Raw genomic sequence first — 21602 nt, 5'->3', positions numbered from 1 at the left:
GGAATTTCCCTCCCCTTAGCAAGCTGAACCGTGCTGCTGCTCCACTTTCGGGCCGAACCTTGATTTAGTAATCACATTTTTTATCAAAAGTGTACCCTTGTTTCTAACCACATTTATCCAGAGAACACATTAAATCTACTGAAAAGGTAGATGCCTTGTGTCAACTCTTTTGGCTACACTGTCTTCATCGGCCGAATGGGAGAATTCCTGAGGATGACTCTCTAGCACCTCCGCATCTCTACGATGGGCTAATCTGTGGTCTTTCCGACTTGTGGACACCATGAGAGACCACAGCAGCACACTGCTGCAGAACAGAGGGGCAGGAGCTAGCCTTGGTCCCGACATCACGTAGCAGCCTTCATTTGAACGTAGTGCAGAAACCCCCCTGTGCTTCTGTTTCTGGTAAAGTGAAGGAATCTGGTGAAACCATCCTTCTCCTGCTACCTTGGGACTCTTCAGAACTCTGCTTCTTCACCTTTAAAAGAAATTATCAGTTAAAATGTGTTGAAATGGTGGTTGAGGATCAGTTATATAACTCACAGGTTTCTTTCCTCTTTATTGTTGTAACAACACTTAATATGAGATTTATCCTTAAGTGTACTGTACAGTATTATTAACCATCGGCATGATGCTTCTGGAACTTAGTCATCGTGTATAAATGAAACTTCATACTCCTTGAACAGAAACACCCTTCTCTCTTCCTTTGCCAGGCCCTGGAAACCACCATCTTCCACTGTGTTTTTGTGATTTTATTTTAGAAACTTCGCGTAAGTGGGGTAGTATAGTGTTTGCCCTGTGACTGGCTCACTTCCCTTAGCGTGACATTGTCAGGGTCCTCATGTAGATGTACCGTGGCGCGCTGCAAATGGTTAAGGCTGATAACAGATCACTGCACATGTGTGCTGCACTTTCTTTACCCACTAATCCACTGAAAGACCATTGTTAGTGTCATTTAAAAAATACTTTCAGTTCCAATTGTAATTTTAGTTATGGGACCAAAGCTGAGTGTGCAAATTAGTTAAAATTCTTTACTGTCCTTAGAGGGAAAAATGAATAAACATAAAATGAGAAAACAAGTCAGTTTTCTGAAAACTGGTTAGTCAGGTGATTATTTGCGCTGATGTTTAAGCTAACTTGCCTTCTTTCCTTGATCAAGTTCGTTAAATAAAAGTGCTATGTGGATGAACAAATAAGTTCTCAAAGGAAAAACGTGTCTTGGTGATGTGTACATGGTCTCCTGCCTCCACACTGCAGTAGAAATTATCCAAGGTTAATATAACTTAGAGATTAACTAACTCCCTTACACTAGTATTGACTAAAGGGTAATTAACGTTTTCATTCTAGTTTGACTAAAGGGTAATAGTGACTTACGCCTTTAAAGTGTGCTTTCTCTGAAAAGTTCTGTGAATGAGAAAGGAAAAAATAACCATACAGCAACTTTGGATGTCAGTAATCACCATTTTTCCAAGTAGAGACTTTAAATTTCAGAGAAAATGAATAAAAAGATTTTACTGAAGATTCTAAGTTAGAAGCAGAAGATAAAAGTGTCTTACCTTTCTACTGTGATTAAAATACTGAGACAAAGTGTCTTGTGAAATAGCATCGCCTTTTTGTCTTCAATGATAAGTCAAAATGTGGAATTCATCAGAGATGGGAGCCTCGCAGGATACACCTGTCTGATGGTGTGTAGCCGGCTGGCTAAAAACAGACTCCAGGGACCAGGGGCACACTGGGGTGGGGAGGACTCGAGCATAGACGCAGAAGACACGTAGGCCTGCCCTGAGCACATGGCAGCTATAGGAGCAGTGAGGTGTGCACGGGGCCCTGGCTTGTCTCGTGCAGATAAAGGGCAGTCACCAAGATCAGCCACTTGGGGTTATAGCTAATTAAGCATCAAAATTCCAATATGAAAAGTGTATCACTGACTAAGATTTAAAATGCTTTATTTTATCCCAGTAATGAATGTAACTGTACTGTCTACCTAGAATGTACCAATAAATTCAATTTAAAAAATGCTTTATTTTAATTTTACTGTTTCTTTAGATAAGTGAAAAGTCTGTGTGAGTATCTCCTGTTAGAAGTCATTAGACTTACGTATCTCTAACATAAACTATCATTTCAGTGTTTTAACAGCTGTTAAAATAACTTGCTTTTTTTTAATGTCCAGTGGCTAGTATAGATACAGATTAGATCAAAGGAACCTGGCTGTTGCTTTTGTTACCTTTTTCAACTTCGAGGGAGCCTGGATTCTCCAAAGATGGCCACATCACTCTGTCTTATATTAAGGGATGGGATCTCTGGCCTTGCTGGGGAAAACTGGGTCAGCTCTCTTCACTGCTGACCAGTGACCTCAGAAGGGCCGTCTGTGGTCCTGCCTTTTCCCCACTGGCTGGGGTTCTTGCACGGTTCTCTGATGGACACCTGGTCCATCATCAGGGACTCAGAGCACAGAGGTGCCTGGCCACGCACAGTGACTCTGCCACTGTCTGCCCGCACCACAGCTCTGGGCACAGGCACTGGGCTGGGCTACTCCCAAGCCCCTGACCAGGGAGACCAGGAAAATCAACAGACTAACTGTCATTCACAGGTGCGTGGTTTCGGGTGCTTGTTAGGCAACAGTATGTGCCTGGGATGCTCTCTGACAGGGAGGGAATATATTTGCTCTCGGAGAGTTTCACTTTACAAAAAGTAAAGCTGTTCCAAACAAACCAGGACTGATACTTTTGAAATTTTGACGGCGCATAAATGATGGAGTGGTGGAAGAGTAATAGTACACTTGGGTAAATTAGTTAAGATGTGAGCTGTTACCTTAAAAGACATTTGTGCTGGGCCAGCTTCTCTCCTTTCCTCATCCACTCTCCTGTAGCAATCTGTCACTCACAGTTCTCAATGCTGGACGGACAAAATCACAGTGAAAAGTTTAAAAAAAAAAAGTCAAGTCTCTGGTTTGACTGTCCAGGGAGCCGGGTGTGTGTGTATTTTTAAAACTCACCAGGTGGTTCCAGCTTGCAGCCAGGGCTGGGGCCAGCAGGACTGAGCCTGTCACTGGCTCATTCTTCTGGTGCCCCAGTCATGGCTTTGGCTGCGTTCTAGATGTCCGGACACAGCTGCCTCATAGACCCCTCCAGAAGGAAAGCCAGCTTCTGCCTCAGGTGTGGCACTGTTTCCGCGGCAGGCTCCCTCCCCAGGAAGTTACCCCTCACCTCACTGCCACTCCATCCAGACCTGAGAGTCGCCCATCCATATCGTTTTCTCCTCCTTGTTTCTTATGTCCAGTTACTTCGTGCCCAGGAAGGTGTGAGTTCTCTACACTGCTCCATCCTTGTCCTTTTCCTGTCCTGCGCACTGTGATCCCCAGCTCACACATGGAAGCTACTGTGACATTGTGTGTGCACAAAACTCCTCTGCCCTCCCCAGATGAGCCCTCCAGTGGCCTTGCTTAGAACAGGCTCTCGCCCTGTGACTCGCAGGGCCGTGCCCTCTGCCCCGTCCCATCTCTCCCTTCTGCAGTCCCCTGCCTGGTGAGCCTTGATGCTCTGGAACTGCGTGCCTCTTGCCTCATACATGCCTCTCGGAGGCCTCTCTTCTCCCCTGCCCTTCTGCCGTAGTGCTGCTCACCCTTTATTCTCAGTTTCCACTGACTTCTCTCCTCAGGGCGTCCCCGACTCTCCAGAGTAAGGGCGTCTCTTCCTCACAGATGACAAAACACCTGCGTTTCTTCTCTCCCCGTGTTCATCACCATCTCTTCCGGAACTGTAAATTGCAAGGCAGGTCAGGGAATGTGCTGGTCACTGTGGTCCTGCCCTGGAGTCTGTCCACTTAACTGACTGAATAAGTGGAGGAGCATGGATTAAAAGATCAATATCAGCTCTGAGGGAAGTTCTCGTGGTGATGTTCTGGCCTCTGTACTTGGCTGTGGCCTACAGAAATTCAGAGCAGTAATTAACGTGAAATTCAAATCAAAAAATCTAAGATAGAAAATGTCGACTAATAAATGATACAAAATTGGAAGGAATGGCTAATGCATTCCCTGTTTGTGGTGACAGAAGATAACTGCTGACCAAGGATGGGATGATGAGTGAGAACTTAACTCCTGAAGCCCACCAAGGTGGACATTGTGTTGAAGTCAGCGCACAGGTGCAGGAGACCTGCGTCTCCTTGTCTCGGCGACCAGGGAGAGTAAGTGGCCGGGAAGCCCCGTGTGACCCAGTCACTGATGTGGCTCCAGAAAGTGCTAAAGTCATTTAGACTCCTGCGGCAGATGAGTGGGGCCGCCACACAGGGATGGGGCTGTCCTCGGGTCAGTGCGCTTTGTGTGCTCGTAACAGAAAGCACTCAGAGGAGCTCAACCAGAGGGTTTCACTGGGCACCGTAGCTTGTGAGCACTGCCAAGGAGCATGTACCTGCTCCATCAAGGTGGAGTTCTTTAAATAAGGGGAGGGTGGGGCAGGGCCGTAGGAGCAGGTTCCATTCTCACCGTAAGGCAACACTGGGGCTGAGGACTGGCGATACCCGACTGCCCTCTCCCGCACAGCCTTCTCATCTGTACCCTTTCTGGTCCTGTGCAGCATCTGTTTTTGGTTCTCAGCAGGACGCCTTCTCCCTCTGTCTCTCCATAGTCCCTCAGTCCATTACCCCCTCACCGACCTCAGATGCCTGGTCAGCAGCCGTAATCCCCAAGACCTGCGCTGCTCCGTATGACTGGTCCCGGCCATTCCTTCCCTGTGCTCTGCGCCTGGCTTGTTCCGAGCTGCTGGGGAAGCCACGCCAGCTGGCTCCTTGACAGATTGCTGCTCGCAGCTTTCCTCCCTCGGACCTGCTCAGCATCCTCCCGTTCGTTCGTCAGAGCCGTCTCCTGTCTCATTCCCACAGGGTGGCCCCGCGCCCTTCTCCACTTCCAAGCTCCAAAGCAAACTCTGACACTCACATTCGGAGGAACGGTTTCCAGAAATTTCATTCTTCACAATCTCAAATTGTTATTCTTTGTTTTCTTTCCGTTTTCCTTCTTCTTAAAATTTTAAGGGAGTGCTCCCTTCTGAAGCTTGCTCTTGGATAAGGATTTTTGATATCATTTCTCATTTCCTCTGGGATCTTGCTTCGTAATTTCTTCTCTCTCTCCAAATTCACCCCCACCCCTGACTTCTCTCCACGTGCTCAGGCATTTTTGGAAGATAAATCATAGGTAGTGATTGCTTTAAGATGAGTTGGAGAGAGGGGAAACCAGCCCAGGGAATCCAATTGAGAGGCTTTTTCCAGAATCCAAGGGAGAGACAAAGGCACCTGACTGGGTTAGTGAGAGAAAGAATGGAGAACAGGTGAGAGCTGCGGGCTTTGCTAGCAGGATGGCCCCGCTTGGCTGCTATTGATGACTTTGCCTTGTTTCCCTTACTCCTTTTTTCAGATCTTGGGGGCAGAGACTGTGTCGGGTTCAGCTCACACCCCCTCACCAACAGCGGGAAAGAGTGCACAGCTGTCGTCCCCAGAGTGCTGGGGGTCGCCATCTGGGAGGTGCACTTGAGGGTAGGTCCAGAAAGATGGAGACTGGCCTCTTGCATTAGTCAGCAAATCTCCACCACGAAACCTACCTTACCGCTTTGAAGGTCAGAGGTTCATGGGTTCACTCGAGGCAGGTGTCGGCATGGCCACTTGCGCCTCCTCGTGTTTCCATTTCCGTAGGGCCCCAGAGCATCATCTGACACCACCTCTCCTCCGTCCTGCCCAGAAGCATCCTGTCATTGTACTGGACCCACTGATAGCGGAATGGCACCACCACCATAATAAGGTTGTGCCGTTCACAGGTTCTGGGGAGCCAGGTATGGAGGTGTGGGGGCCACCGTTTTGCCTGCTGCACCCCTGAATGAGTGGCGTCCACGTCACCTCAGCTCTTGGAGATGCAGAGTCTCGCCCCAAGCCTCTTAGTGAGAGCCACATGCCAGTCTGGTGCCCAGGGAGCTGAGAAGCCACAACTAGAATCTCTCTCAGGTCGGACTTGCCTTGATTCGAGCACAGCTTCTCCCTGTTTTCCTCTTCAAGTCTTCATTCTCTCTAATCCTTATTTCCTGCCCCCAAGTTAACTCCATCTGTACCCCTGGTATTCCCAAAAAGCCACGTTGAACATGACACCTCATACATATTTTTTGCTGGCAGAGAGTAGATGTCAGAAAAAGCATTTAAACTGTGGACTTACCCATGATGCAAAGGAACTGGTGTGCAAAGAGTGTTTCCTCCCCAGGAAAATTCATGGAGAGCTGCCCTCATTAGTGGAGATAATCTGAGCAGCCAGCAAGTGGAGCAAAGCCCTTGCACAGGAGCTGTTTTCAAGGCATCTCTGAATGCTCAGTGCTGGAGCAATGTGACCAGAGCTGATTATAAAATTCCTTTCAGACTTGCAGAATGGCAAACCCATAAATAATTCCATTTCTCATTGGTGCACATAAAAGGCCGCCAGCTGTTTGACTGCTGTCCTTACTGCAGAGGATGGGATTGAGCTTGCTCCAAGACGGCAAGCTCCTCAAGGCTGGCACCAGCTGTGTGCACTGCATGGGACCTCAGAGGCACTGCACACAGCCTGGCTAGAATCCATTCAGCTCCTAACACTGTGTGAGACTTTGTGCTGAATTATAGAGATGCACTGAAAAAGCAGATTAAAAATCTGGGAGTACGTCAGTGATCATTGTACTAGATTCCCTGCTTTTGTTTATCCCTTCAGCCATTCAGCCATTCAGCAGATGTTTATGAATCATCTGTGGAATGCCACCTGGTGTTCGAGGCCCTGTCACTCAGGAGCTCATCCTAGTGGAGTAAATGGCAACATTGTGACACTGTAAATAATTACAGCAGCGTGCTTGGGGAGGGGGCCAGCGTGGCAGTCGTGGGCTGTTCACAGTTGGACTGGGTTTATCTTCAAAATCTTCCATTTCCTCTTTGCCAACTAGATGAGTTATTTGGCTACTTTATTTCCAATCCTATCTGCTAATAATTGCCTTCAAACCCTCACTAGAACCTTCTCACACTAATGCAAATAGAAGAGAGGCTGCTGTACAGGTCTGGCGAGGTGATAAGGACTTGGGGACGTCCAGGCGACAGCGTGGACTCCGCATAGCACCTCCAAGCCTGGCCTGTCCTTCCCCAGTCAGGCTCTCCCTGCGTGCTGAGTGACAAGACTCCCAAGGCAGGGAGTCTGATTGATCCTCTCGTCTTAAAGCCAGCACTGCCTGGCATCGCAGCTCACGGCAGTGTGGTCTGATTGCTCCCTTCATATCACTTGCAGGCGTGGGGCACAATTGCACATGGTCCCCAACTTCTCGTGGCTCCACTTACAGCTTTTCAGCTTCACAGTGGTGTGAAGGCAGTACTTGTGTAGCCGTTCTATTTGCCATTTCCAGTGCAGTGTTCAATAAATAAAGATAGCAGCACTTTACTTAAAACAGGCTTTGGGTTAGACAAGTGTAACTGTCCTCCTGTTTAAAGCATGCTGAGCTAATATATAGTATTCTCTAAGTTAAGAATATTAAGTACATTTTCAATTTACAGCATTTTTAATGATGGATTTATCTGGCTGCAACCTCTATTATTAGCCAAGTGCACCTGTACATAGATTTTTTTCAATTTATGTATTTACATCTGTTTGCTTCTCGGTCTAGCATGACTCTAGTTTGGCAGTATTTCTTTTGTTACTGGTGTGTCTGTACCTTAGTGCATTACTGAGCATTTGGTAAACAATTAAATGAAAGAAGAAGAGTGAGACACAAGTACATTTAGCCAGGCCAAAGGTGGACTTCCTGTGGTACCAGTAGCTGGTAGGACTAGGGCTTTGGGGAGAATCCTGGTCCACTGCCAGGAAGCAAGGCTGGAGGAAGAGGCTCTGAGAGGTGGTATTCAGGGCCATCTTCCCTGGTGGGCTTTGAGCACCACTCCAGTCCCATGTTCTTGGGATTTTAAAGCCACGCTCTGAGCTCACCTTCTTCACGGCCCAATATAAATGCTGCCACTTTTCTCTGCTTGAAATTCAGTGAGCAGTTTATATATGTCAAATTCTATACCAAACACTTTCATGCATTGTCTCTTTCCATTTTTAGATTCTGACAAGTAATATCCTTATTTACAGCTGGAGAACCAAGTTTCAGAGATCTGAGTGGTTTGCCTAGGGTCACAGTGCTAGCATGTCGTGGAGCCAAGATTAGAACACAGGTCTGTTGTATCCCCAAGCTCCTTCTGTGACACATGGCTGTCCCCTCCAGGAAGAGTCCCTTCAAGCAAACAGTTGCTCACTCTCAGTGGGCTGCGGTGCCTGGTCTGTGAAGACAGTGGTCCTGTACTCCTTAATCCCTTCATTACAGATGTGTCTGGCTTCACTGCTGGGTGCTGCCTTCTCAGGGAAGAACTGTCTTGGCTTCTTGTCTGGTGCCCTTAGCATCTGTCACTTAGCCAGGTTCACTCAGTGTCCATCTCCTAAGCTGAGTTTCGGAAGGAGGCATCACTTTCCACATTGTTAGAAAAATTCCACAAAATACCATGAGTTCCTCACATAGAGGAAAAAATTGTAAAAGTTTAGAAGAACATTTCTTTTACTGAAATGGGAACGACAGCTGCATGGTCCCCCTGCCTCTGTGAGGCTGGGCCACAGCACAGCTGACGGAGCCCCCACCATGATGCAGATAGGACCGGGAGACACGCAGATTGGCAGAGCTTGGGCTGGTGCCCTCTCACCCATAGTACACCCTGCTGGGCACTCGGGAGAGGGCTGCTTCCTCCTGTCTGGAGACACAGCTTGTACTTAGGATAGAAAGAGAACATGTGAACGTTAAAGATGCCCTCTGTAAAGGGCTGCAAGAACTGGGAAGATTGAGAACTTGGGGAACACGGACGTGGCTTTCAGCTGGCGTGTGAGATCATCCCCGTCCAAGAGAGCCCCGACAGAGGTTGGGGGTGAGAGGCAGACAGGCTGTGGGCTTCTCTGTGAGGAAAAGGACTAACCGGAGCCCCTGGACACCCCAGAATCCAGAGTCGCTCAGTCCTGCCTGTGAAAGCCTATGCACATCCCCCATAAAATCTAAGTCATCTCTAGATTGCTCGTAATATCTACTTCAATACAAATGCTGTGTAATACTACAGTATAGATACATGGTGAATGTTTAAATCTTAGATGTTTACTACAAAAAAAGACATTGGCATTGGTCCACCTCAAAATACCCCCACTTCTAACACCCTAACCCTGTCACTCTTGCTGCTTTCTGAAGCAGTTCTGGAAGTGCTTTATATCCCTAGGGATGCCAAGGGGCAGCTCCACGAGAAGGAGCACACCAGCTTTGTAGTGGACTGCAGGGGAGAATCTGGAGGCAGACAAAGCCGCACTCCGTGTCCAGTGGGCAGTGCTGGGCCTCTGCTGTTCACATGGCCTGTGGAGGTGGGGTCTCTGTGCTCGGAGTCACACATCCTAACGGCCCATCGGGAAGAGCTCCTGAGAACTCAGCTCAGATAGGCTCCAAACTGCACCGTGTGAGTGAGGAGACCCGTTAACAGGGCTGTGGCATTCACCCACGCTGCCATGCTGCTCAGCAGGGGCATCCAGGTGGGTCAGAGCCTGTGGAGGCAGAGAGCAAAGCCCAGAGAGGAGGGAATCAAAAGAAAACTCAGAACTACCTGCTCAGACTGAATTTGCCTAACGAGATTTAAATAAGAAGAAACAAGACAGAGGAGTGTGATTTTGGAAAGGTACAGCGGTTGCTAACTGAACGTCTTGATTATCACCAGCAGCTTGAATGGCCACCTGTGGGTCCCTTGGGCCACTCTGTGGTGGGCATGAGAGCTCTGCCAGGCTGTGGTCAAGCACAGCAGCTTCCAGCATGAGTCTGAGGCCGTAGCTGCACCACACCACCCTGGGGTGTGGCCAGGAGGTCAGGCTTCACGTACAGCCTCCAGAAGCCATCTCTATGCAACAGGCAGTGCGGGCATGACTCTTAGGAGCCCTTCCAGAGCAAGCTCCCCTCAGTCACACTGATAGAGCTAGTCCTCCAGGAGCTCCTTCCCAACACAGGCAGCCGCGGAGTGCAGCCTCGCTGTGACTCCGCGTGGCCACTATGCCTTGGGCCAGCACCATTTCCTAACGGGTCCCCCTTAGGCTAGAAGGCCTTCTCCCTGGGGTTCTGCTGAGTCGCCTCAGTAAAGCCCGGATCACAGCAGAACGTGTCTGCCCTCCTGGAAAGGCTCTGGAATTCAGCTTCACTGTGGAATAGCCAACAATAGGCAGAAAACACTTTTTTCCTTCCTTTGAGTAAACCTTGGAATACCTGTGTTAATTAAGTATTGTCCTCTGGGAGTTCCACAGCTGAATTTGATAGCAGAACTCGGTTATTGACCCTTTTTTTTAAAGATACGTTGAGAGCTAACATAGAAAATGACAAGCAGAGAAAATGCTTTCTGTGCATAGCTGACCAAGGCTATTTTTTCATTTAAAGAAGGGTAGTAAACAGCAATATAAGTGTCTAGAGAGAAAGTGTCTCTTTAAGCGGTGCTTTATATTTCATTTTGCTGTTATGTAATGAAACATGTTTTGCAAGGGAGAGAGTGAAAGCAGGGAGAACAATTAAGTGTTTGCTCCATAATTCTGGGTCTTTATTGTTCACAGCTGTGTAAGTAGATTGAAAACTGATCTAATGTAACAATAACGTAATTGATGTAATTAACAACTAGACATTGTATTCAGAAGGGCAGGAAATAATGATAATTATGAAGAAATGTTATATAATCTGAATCAATCCATGTTGGCTTAAAATGCTAGAATTGTATTTAAAAGAAATGTATCAGAAGACAAACATGCATTTATATATGCAACTCCAATGTAGTGGTAATTTCAGGCAAATATTATTTATTATTTATTTATTGGTACTGGGGATCGAACTGTGGACCTTGCACTTGTGAGGCAGGCGCGGCACCACTGAGCTACCATTCGGGTTGGGATGCATACATTTTTAACAATATAAGAGAGAGAGATAACTATCTTTCTAACACAGTGAGCGAATGAGAAAAGTCACGTCCACAGAGCGGCTGAGGGCTGCTCAGGAGGCCCCTTCCCCAAGGGGCCCGGGGTTCCGGCTGACCTGGTCCTGCCTGCTGCAGCCTCTCCGCCACCTCTTGCAACTCACTTCCAGCTCCACATCTGGCCCCTGCCACTCCTTCTGCCCCAAGTGCTACCCCCTTCCTCCCACCCGTCTCCTCTCACTGTAAAGTCAGGTGCCCCTCGGTGCCTGGTAGCACCTGTGTCCAGTGTGCAAGTGCATGTGGACTTGTGTGATCATGCAGTCCGCTCCCCCATCGAGTTCCGGGAAGATTGCTGGCTCATCACACAGTAGGTGTTCAAATAGTCGCTGGATTGGATTTGGAAAGACAGTGTACAGAAGAAGTAAGAAAGGACCCAGGTTTAGACAGGTGTGGTGGCGCATGCCTATAAGCCCAGCACTCGGGAGGCTGAGGCACGAGAATTGCTTTGAGTTCGAGACCAGCCTGGGCTGTATAGTGAGTTCCAGGTCAGTCTGAACTACATAGTGAGATCCTGTCTCAAAAAACCCAAAAAAAAAAAAAAAACCTAGGTTTTAAGGGGTTATTGTTTTTAGTGGAGGCTAGAAAAATTAAGACTCATCAAATGTGAGAATCTTGGAAATAGATACATGCAGTCCCTAGTAAAAACTCATATTTAGCATTTACAAATGTCACAATTCAAAACCAAATTTTCTAAATAATGTCAACACCTCTGTGAGTCATGTTCTGCATAGCTTGTTCTGTTTTTCTTTATAACCCAAATCCTCCTGTATACTATACAGAATAGGCTGCCTGTTTTCTAACAGAGTCAAGAAAGAAACTGCATTGTTCCTTCAAGCATTCTTCTGGTCAGTAGCACCCACTGCACATTGCAGCCCATATCATCCATGTTGCATGATTCTGATTACAGCCAACTCCGTGTAACTCTAAAACTCGTTGGTCTTAATCTAACCACTAGTGAAACTAGTCGTAAAGCTTCTTCGGGGCTTTAACAACCGTTACCTTTGAACAGTGCAGAAATCTAGTATTTGTTAGTGCTGAAATCCTTTTCACAGAAAACTAGGATGAACTCAGCAATGGTGAAATAGAACATCCTAGAATGATCCCGAGTTCTTTGAGAAAATGGCCAATTCGTTCTAATAGGCAGCAAGAAAGAATATCCGGCCACTGCACCCTAGTGAGAGAGGCCCATAGGTGGTCACACACTGAACATAAGCTCGTACCGATCAAAGCCCTTAGCTCACCTGTGCTTTTACTTCCACAGTTTTAAATGTTGCTTTTTAGAAGTGTACTTGAGATCATTTTCCGGATCATAGCTGGGATTACCATTTCAGAAATATACTACTCACATTTCCCCGTCCTGATAAACATTAGTGGGGTTCATGCCCATGTCTGCGACCCCAGCATGACTGTTTCCACTGTGCAGCTAGAGAAGCAGGGGCATGAGGCTGTTGCCGTACACTTTCAAAGGTGCCCCTGAGCCAGTGGGAAGGAAGCCGGAGACACAGAAAGGCCGTGTCCTCACCGGAAGCACGTATGTGTCTCTGTTCTGGGGAAGCGGGGCTGCCAAGCCAGCGCTGGCTCCTCACCCCACAAGGAGGCCTCTGCAGATGCGTGCAGATGAGGGAATCGAGCCGAGCAGCAGCGTGCGAGGCTGCGCTGGCCTGCAGCGCCTGGAGGAGGAAGACAGAGTCGAGGCCTCGGGCTCCTCTCACAGCCCTCTAGCCAGTGGCAGAGTTCAGATGAAAAATATTTTAATTATTTACCTTTCTTTTTTCTCCTTTTTTCCTTACAGATCTATGCGGTTAGATCCGTCGTTCCCAACAAAAGCAATAATGAAATAGTCCTGGTGCTACAACAGTTTGATTTTAATGTGGATAAAGCTGTGCAGGCCTTTGTCGACGGTGGGTATACCTACTCCCTGAAACTGAAGATACTGGGACGAAGTCATCCCTAATTAGGATGTTTTTAGGTTTGGGGATCTTTAAATGAACTGAGTGTCAATTAGCTGTTAATACTTTAGTCCTCATAAAAATATACTAGACTTTAAGAACACATAGACATATTTAATAAGTAGAATTTGGATATTCTTTTTAAAATCAACAAAAGACTGAACGGTAAGTGGAGAGCTTACTGATTCTGTATGTGCTGCCAAAGCAAGCACAGAGCTTACTGATTGTAATGCTACAATTTCCCTTTCCTCCCAGTCCTCCTGGTTTGTTATTACCTTTACTCAATGGCATCCTAGCGAATGGAGGGCAGCGTGCATCGCTGTTGACCTGGAAGGTTTTCTTACCTTTCCCACCAACATAATTCTCCTTAGCTTCATGACTAGAAGTTTGAACTCGGAATATCTGACGATTTTTCCTGCTTCTAAAACCTTTTGTTTCTTTAAAAAAAATTTTTTTTGTTTTGTTTTTTAACCGTTCATTGCCAGGGATGTTATAGAATCTAAAGTCCCGTGAATATGTTTATCCTATAAGTGCACAACTTAAAGCCTTAGATTTTCTGTACATTATGGGGAAGTCTCCTCCCAAGTCAAACTGAACAATTTTCAGCCTTAAACAAAGTCTCCTTATCTGTCCTCTGCCCTGGTAGTCGTTTCTTCTGTAAACGTGGACTCACTACATGTATCACTGGAGTGAGGCAGGAAGCGCGTGTGTGTTAGCACACTTCCCAGCTGCAGCCGTGTACACTGTGCTGAGGACGGTAGGGTTTGCTTATTTCCCTAGGAGTAGAAGAGCCTTCTTGAGTTCCTGCAAGTATAACTGCATTTTGGGGCAAGAGCACAGATCCACACAACTGCTCACATTCTGACATCAGCAGTCAAGGTGCAGGGCTCTAAGTGAATTAGCAAATGATCGTCATGCAGAATAGACCTGGAAGCAAACCTGCTGTACGTGACTGTTCTCAGTTTTCCCCTCCCTAAACTAACAAAAACAGACTCATTACTAGGTAGAAACAGATAGTAGGAGATGTAATATCAATCTGACTTGGAGCATGGGGTACAGCTTGTCTCAGAAAATTTTTTGGAAATGAGCACATCCTGGCTCAAATAAATCCCCTTCTGACGTTTCTCTTTCCCACATGACTTTACGGAAAAAAGCTCTGGCAAAGGGAAAGGCTGTTCCCCTGATCCCTCCCTCATCCCCTTGGACTGAGGCCCAATTGCCAGTGCCTGATGAGCAGCACATATGCAGCCATTGGTGAACCCTCAGACCTGTTTCCATCTAGAGGGTGCACCTTGCCAGGCCTTCTTGAAACATGTTGAGATTCCTTAGAAAATTCATCAGGACCTCCGATCATGGTGGTCGAGAAACAGTAGGAAAACATGTTTAAAACACACTGAGAGTTGAAACTATTTGGTCACTTATGATATTCAAAAAACTGTTTCCAAGTGGCTTTTAAAAATTCCAAGTAATTCAATGCAATTAAAATGTAATAGTAACAGTTTCAAAGTCCTCTATAAGTATGGGTGTTTCTTCTAGTAATCCCATTATCCAAATTACAAATAGAATTTACGTCACATATGAAAATGAGCAGACTAACTGAATGTTACAGTTGCAAAAACAGTAAACAACTCACCTTATGATTAAAAAGAACAGCATTTAACAATTTTTAAAATTCAGTTTTATTTATAAAATGAAAGCTTGACTATAAGGAAGAATCACCCTAATGATTAGTGACCACTGGAGTGACTTACCAGGACAACTCGTGAAAATGACTTCCTATAGTTCTCCAGCAGGAAAACACTATGAAGCATTAACTCCCTAGGCAAATTAGAGAAAGATCATCCTAGTTAATAAAAAGTCTGAATTATAGCTTACTGTCAAGGTGCAATCTTATTATTTCAAGTATGCACAACTCAAGTCTAAGAACTTTGACTAGATAAAAATAATCAGCCTGTCTAAACATTAGCAATACAGCCTTCTGCTTATCTGTCAGTGACAGCAGGTTCAAACTGGAACCCTGCTAACGTGAAACTTGTTACAAAGACCAGCCTGAAGTTTATCCTTGTTTAGCCAGCATCCTCCTTGTAGAGAGTGATTAGTCTAGTAAGATCATATGAGAAAGCTTAAAATTGCTAAATCATTTAAGGATTACTTTCTTCAGAGTACCTGTTCATATAAAAATAACTGATATACTCATTCCTAGCAAGTTGTTATCAAAATCTCCTCCAACAGGTGGAAGGAATGAAGTTGGTTGCCCTATGTGGAAACATTGTAACTAGCCAGTGATAAAATAGCTTTAAAAACGTCACATGACATCATCAGGCCAGGCTCCTCCTCCAAGTCATTGCAGTTTCTTGCACGTGTGTGAGTGGAATGGATGGAGCCTGGGGCCCGGTTTGCCGTCTAATGAGCTTTGCTGGCTTCAAAACGGAAGCCTTGAGAAGACCACGTGCCTCCTGCCTGTGGTCCACCCTCCTCCCCTCCCTGTAGGCTGTGAGCGTGAGTAAACAGGAAAAGAGGAGCCGTGCGCACGCAGAGCGCTGATGCCCTGGCTAGTAATATTCACAATCTCTTGCCTGGTTCAGGGGCTTGTACATATTTTTATTCATACATCAAACAAGTGTTAATTCTACCTATGGCAGTGAAGCCATCAGAAAATTCTCAAGATGTATTTCATTTTCCCTAAGACAATATAATGACTTTTAAAAGTAAGTTTCATGTAGCGGAGCTTAATATGTCGATAAAGCCAAGATTGTACAGTGAATTAAATGAAAATCTGGGAAATCAGAAATGAAACTGGCATTTTTATTAAGGTAGAATGTATCAAAACAGATGAAGAAATCAAAAAGAAAATTGCTTCTAAGATGGAAAGACAGAGATGAATTCTGAGTGGTGTTTTATTACGTGGGTATTTGTTGAAGTTTTCTGTCTTTATCTAGGCAGTGCAATTCAAGTTCTGAAAGAATGGAATATGACAGGAAAAAAGAAGGTAAGAGTAATACTGACTGTAAAGTGGTACCATCTTCGGTCAGACCCTCGGTCGCCTTTTTAACAAAGATTCCGGTCTATGCTGCTTTTGAATTCATTAGTGTGTACACCCTGAAAGCTTTCTGATTCATGACTCCCCAGAGTCGCCAGCCACGCTCACTGTGAATGTCCTTACTTTCCGTTCCTCATCCTTAACCACAGACATGCTTAGCAAGTCCTAGAGTTGTGTTTCTCACTAAGAGTCAGGGGAACTCAGCTGGAGAATTTAAAGCATTCAAGACATTAGCTTGCCTGAACACACTGCATGGTAAATGGAAAAAATAAAGGAGTGCTTGGTACAGACTTGAGCAGCTCCAGATATATCTTCATTTGTGTTCGCAACAGAAAGAATTTGTCCAGGCTGACCTGAGATGGGTTTTCTGGCTGAATGTAAGGTAGATCTTTAATAAAAGAAGAAAGAAAATGCCTTTCATGCTTTCATGCCATCCCATGAGGCCTGAGGAAAGGAGATTTTCCTCTGCCCCGTGGAGCCTGTGACTTCCGGGCACAGCTGCAATGTGCCTGTGCGCCTGACCACAAGGCCCGCAGTGGCACTTCAAGGCCCTGTTGTGCTTTTCTGGGGAGTGAGACTCTGGCAACCACAACTCCCCAAAGGGGATCACGGTCTGCAGACAGCTTCCACTCACAGAAAGAAGGGTTACTTCCATATAGTCCCAAGGTCACTTGGATTCCTAGAATCATCCTTTCTCTTTTTCTGTCCTCCCAGGCTCATGTAGAATGAGAAGAATTAGGAAATTTTTTTCACCTTTGTATGCCACCATTTTTAAGTCTCTGCTTATCTTTAATCATAGCTTAGGCTTCAGTGCAAGATGAAGATGATTTCCAAGTGATTGAAAGGCAGTATTTTTACATGGAAAAATTTCAGATGTGTGATTTGGGTTTCAAATTTCTCTGGTGAAAAAAGAAAAAGACGGCAGCTGCAGACCGAACTTATTACTGCACCTGCCTCTAGAGCAGTAATGGCAAAGCTCTCAGTACTTGCAATAATACCAAAGCCCACTGTGGCACGCGGGCTGTGGGTTTGCCAGCACTGCCCCAGAGCCTCACGGACAGGACTTCCAGATGCTCCTGCAGCCAGCGATACACTTCTTTAACCAGGCATGATTGCAGCTTCAGGAGAAAAGAAAAGGAGGGGGGAGGAGAGTGGAGAGAAAGAAACTTCTCTGTTGTTTAAGTGTGCGGAAGAACAAAGCCAGCCGATGCTCAGCTGGTCCTACCAGGTCAGGGAGAAGGGGGAGCTTCCTAATGTGCCTGGCCTCTCTGCTCCACAGACTGAAGCCTGCACCCCACGAATTGTATTAGCTGGGTACAAAACCAAAGCTGCAAAAAGTGTGCCACATAATCAGGACCAGCACATTCTTAGCTTCCGGGGTCGTGTTACATATTCACTAGTAGGACATTTCAGGAGAGGAGTCCCAAGGGTGGTGCTCTTTCTAAGTAGTGAAGTGATGCTTATAATGCTGTCTGGCTGCACAACCCCAGTGCAGAAAGCACCAGGTCAGATCAGCATCCTTGTGTCAAGGTCCGCTCTGGCTTGGATACCCGTGGACTCTGAGGATACCCAGGACTCTGGGGCCTGGGGCTGCCAGGGCCTCTTGACCAGTGACAGCCAATCCAGGACGTCCTGGTTGGCGGTACCTGTGTCACACCTGCAATTTAGCCTTCCAGGACCTGCCTTGCTCCTCCTTTCCCACCCTTTTCTGGTCTCCTGCCTCCCCACATGTCAGAGCCTTAGCACCCATCTGGCCTCCCTCACCTATCACCTCTTAAGAAAGGAGCTCACTGGATATGGTGGCACACATCTGTAGTCCCAGCACTTGGGAGGCTGAGGCAGGAGGATTGCTGTGAGTTTGAGGCCTAAACTGCATAGTGAGACCTAGTCTCAAAAAGAAACTATCTGGGGCTCATGATACCAAGACTGAACTCAAGTTCCCTCGGGGCTGTTGTCACAAGGCTTTACTGTGTTACCATTCATACATCAGAGTCCCAAGTAGAAAGAAAATATTTTAATTAATTTGAGTGATTAATAAAAATGTAGGTATTTTTACCTATCCTATTAAAAGCGCTGAAACCAAAAAAGATGATCTTATTTTCAATTCTCTAATTCACCTTACATTTCAAGGCTCTGAAAGGCCAGGGATTTAGCTCAGTGGTTCTGCCACCTGCCTTGCAAGTACAAGGTCCTGAGTTTGATCCCTGGTACAAAAAAAAAAAGAAAAATTCAAGGCTCTGAGCTGAATAATATTATTTTTCTCATCTGCTTCTCATCTTAGAATAATAAAAGAAAAAGAAGCAAATCCAAGCAGCATCAAGGCAACAAGGATGCTAAGGACAAAGCAGAGAGGCCTGAAGTGGGGTCCATGCAGCCACAGCCACCAGTGCAGAACGGCCTGGCCAGCAGCTGTGAGAAGGACAGCTCGTCCACAGACTCGGCTGGCGAGAAGCCCGCTCTGCCCTCTCGGGAGAAGAGGATCTCCATCCTGGAGGAGCCACCCAAGGCGCCCCATGGGTTCACAGGTCAGTCACACAGCAGCTCTGTGGGTCCTGCTGCGTGAGGCCACCAGAAGGCGCTCGGATGGGCCAAAGCGGAGGTCGCAATCCCACACAGTTGTGATCTTTATTAGGGTCAGCAGAAAACAGGGATTCTGGGCTGGGGATGTAGCTCAGGGGCACCACACTTTCCTCACAAGCACAAGGTCCTGAGTTCAATCCCCAGTACCAAAAAAAAAAGAAAAAGCAGGAATTGTAGTTCAGAAAGGTTACTCTTGCTAGACCTGTATTAAATTGGTGACAGAAATGCTCCTGGGCCAGGGATTTGGCTCATTGGTGCCGCCGCCTCCTCACAAGTGCAAGGACCCAAGTTTGATCCTGGGTACCAAAAAAAAAAAGTTCCTGTTTCCTTTTAGAAAGGGTAGACCACATTACTTTAACTCCTGGTGATTTTTATGTGATAGGATAGAACTTACCCAGTGTTAGAATTTGGAATGTCAGTGATTTGTGCTACTGCCATACGTGAATTAATCTCCACGAGCTGCTTCCTCACACTCTGTCCTGTGGTGCCTCATTCATTCTGTAAAACAAGCACAGTCTTAGTCTGCTTTCTGCTACTGCTGTAACAATACCGCAGGAGTGTAAATCACACATAATAGACGTTTACTCGGCTCACTTTGTAGAGCTCAGGAAATCCAGGATGGAGGAGCAGAGAGTCTCAAACCCCTCTAACTTGCCCATCCTGCAGCAAGTGAGCCACTCCTGCCAGCAGCCCAGTCCCTTCCTAAGGGTGGAGCCCCATGACCGGTTACCCCCTAAGGTCCCACTTTCCACTTTCAGCAGGAGTCTGGGGAGCACATTCGAACCGTGGCACACGACTGCACATGTGCCGGATAGATCACTGGGTAGCAACTGCCTGACCTTAACAAACCCAAGATGAAGTCTGCATGGGACAACCTCCCTAGAAACAGAATTGCAGTGGGAATATAAGGGTTACAGGGGTAACGCAAGTGGGCCTTACAAAGTGGCCAGATGTTTGCTCACTTGCAGTGCATGGCATTGCTTTCAGAAGAAGTAAGACAGTATTCGCATGTGACAAGTGAAGAAACCATCAGTGAGCACTTGCGTGTGTGTGTGCATGTGTGGATTCTGGAAATGCAGGGATACAAGTTCAGACTGGTAAGAGCCGGGCCCACTGGTGTGGTTGGCCATGTGCTCTTGCATTTGGGGAAAGACCATTAGTTGTAAACACCATAAAATGCCCCCTTCCTATTTAATTTACAGAACTTGCATCCTGAAAACTTACCTAGTCTAAGGCCATACCACCTTGAACACGCCTGATCCCATCTGAAAACTTACCTAAATCCTGAAAACTCATAGTAAAACTGTGCAGCTCATATAATTTTTTTAAAAAAGAAAAATCTAACAACAGTGCACTTCCAGAAGGACATGAGAATGTATGGGACACATGACAGCCCTTTGTCATGTGAGACAGATGTTCCCGTGACTGAGTCATGCGCAATCATTTTGCTGACGCCCCTTCACCCCTCGGGTTTTCAGCTGTCTCCTGTGTAAGGGGCACATCCTTCAGCGAAAACTTCACACAGCTGACCCTCAGTTTCTCTTGTGGTTGTGACAGCCTGAGTTCCTTGAGTGATTACTGAGACTCCCCTGACATTCGGGGCACAGCAGATTCTGAGGAAGATGTGGTAGCCTGGGCTCTGAGGGACCAACATTCTGGTATTCTTATGGAGAAGGCTGCAGGTACATTGATCAGTGTCTTTCTTACTTCCCTCATCACTGGGACAAAACACCTGACACCCACAACTCAAGGAAGGAGAGGTTTATTTTGGCTCAGTTTGCAGAGGTTTTAGCCCACGGTCTGCTGGCTCCAAGGCGGGTGGCGCGGTGGAGGGGCGCTGGAGGAAGCCGCTCACAGCAGGGAGGACAGGAAGCAGAGAGAAGGGAGGTGCCTTCCGGGCCACACCCCCAGGCCCCGTCTCTTCCTCCCAGGCCCCTCCTGACAGCAGGTCCACTGTGTGGCCCTGTAATCCCAGCATCTTCCAAAGGCCTCGCCCGTGAGCACATGAGACCTTGGGGACATGCAGGTACAAACCATAGCAATGAGTTTCAGGTTGGGGCACACCCAGGGAGAGAGGTGTGTGGAGGTGGTGAATGTTGGGAACGACAGCGGGAGGCCAGGAAGCTGCGAGAAGACCATGACCCAGAAGCCTGCTGGTCACCAGGCAGTGCTGTCTTCCCACAGGTGAAAGGTGCTCGTGATAGGGTCCTGGCTGCAGAGAGCTCAGGCAGAGAAGAGACGGAGCCCACAGGAAAGTGCGTGGGGACCGGTGCTGCTTCCATCAGTGCTCGCTAGAGAAACAGATTTAATATACGATACATAAACAAGTGTTTACATGGCAGGCTCTCAGTGGCCTCCTGCAGAGTCAGGTATGGCAGTGTGCAAAAAAAGGCTGTGTGCGTGCTGCAGATCCGAAGGATCCAGGTGAAGGTTGAAGGCCGGGAGCTTACTCTGATGTGCTGTGTGAGTCCCTATCAGGGGCTGAAGGGAGGATGGACATCCAAGGTGTGGGTGAGAGCTCCTCTGGAGAAGCAGAAATGAGCCTTCAGTTTTTAGCCACAGGCTAGAAGCCTGTTGTCTGGTGGGACTCGCACCCAGGTGAGTCCTCTGTCTTCAGTAAATCCACCCCATCACACCCAGAACGGTGCTGACGCAGGCAGCTGGCATTTCTCATTCAGGCGGGCACAACAGTCGGCGATCACAGGGACCCAGGAGGGAGTGTGAAGCTGTAACACACTGGATGTTCTCACGCTGCTCACAGGCACTGGTTTTCTTACAGAAACATTTCCTAACAGTTCCATTAAAAGTCCTGTAATTCAGATCAACCTTATTTACTACATGACAGTAAACAGTGACAACAAAAGTAACCTATGTCACGTTGAATCCAAATTCTCCAGGAATTTTTTAATTCAACTTTTACTGTGCCTGCGGTGTTGACAATGTTTTGATTTATAGTTGGGGCAGGAAGAAGAAATTAAATAATCAAGTGGCAG

The 21602-nt window shown here is 46.8% G+C and overlaps 1 protein-coding gene across 3 annotated transcripts in view; it reads left to right on the top strand.

Annotated features, from left to right (window-relative positions):
• Spats2l (spermatogenesis associated serine rich 2 like) overlaps window positions 1-21602 on the top strand; it is a 123140-nt gene that overhangs the window by 56560 nt on the left and 44978 nt on the right. For all 3 annotated transcript variants that reach the window (XM_010617587.2, XM_010617590.3, XM_010617588.3), the window contains exons 3-5: window positions 12833-12941; window positions 15929-15978; window positions 18311-18554. In XM_010617587.2, coding sequence (XP_010615889.1) covers window positions 12833-12941; window positions 15929-15978; window positions 18311-18554 — 403 coding nt within the window. The remainder of the gene's footprint in view (window positions 1-12832; window positions 12942-15928; window positions 15979-18310; window positions 18555-21602) is intronic.

Source organism: Fukomys damarensis, unplaced genomic scaffold, assembly GCF_012274545.1.
Source record: "Fukomys damarensis isolate Sample0158 unplaced genomic scaffold, DMR_v1.0_HiC HiC_scaffold_26, whole genome shotgun sequence".
Classification (NCBI taxonomy): Eukaryota; Metazoa; Chordata; class Mammalia; order Rodentia; family Bathyergidae; genus Fukomys; species Fukomys damarensis.
The sequence above is the reverse complement of the archived record's forward strand: the minus strand, read 5'-3'. Positions and strand labels throughout refer to the sequence as shown.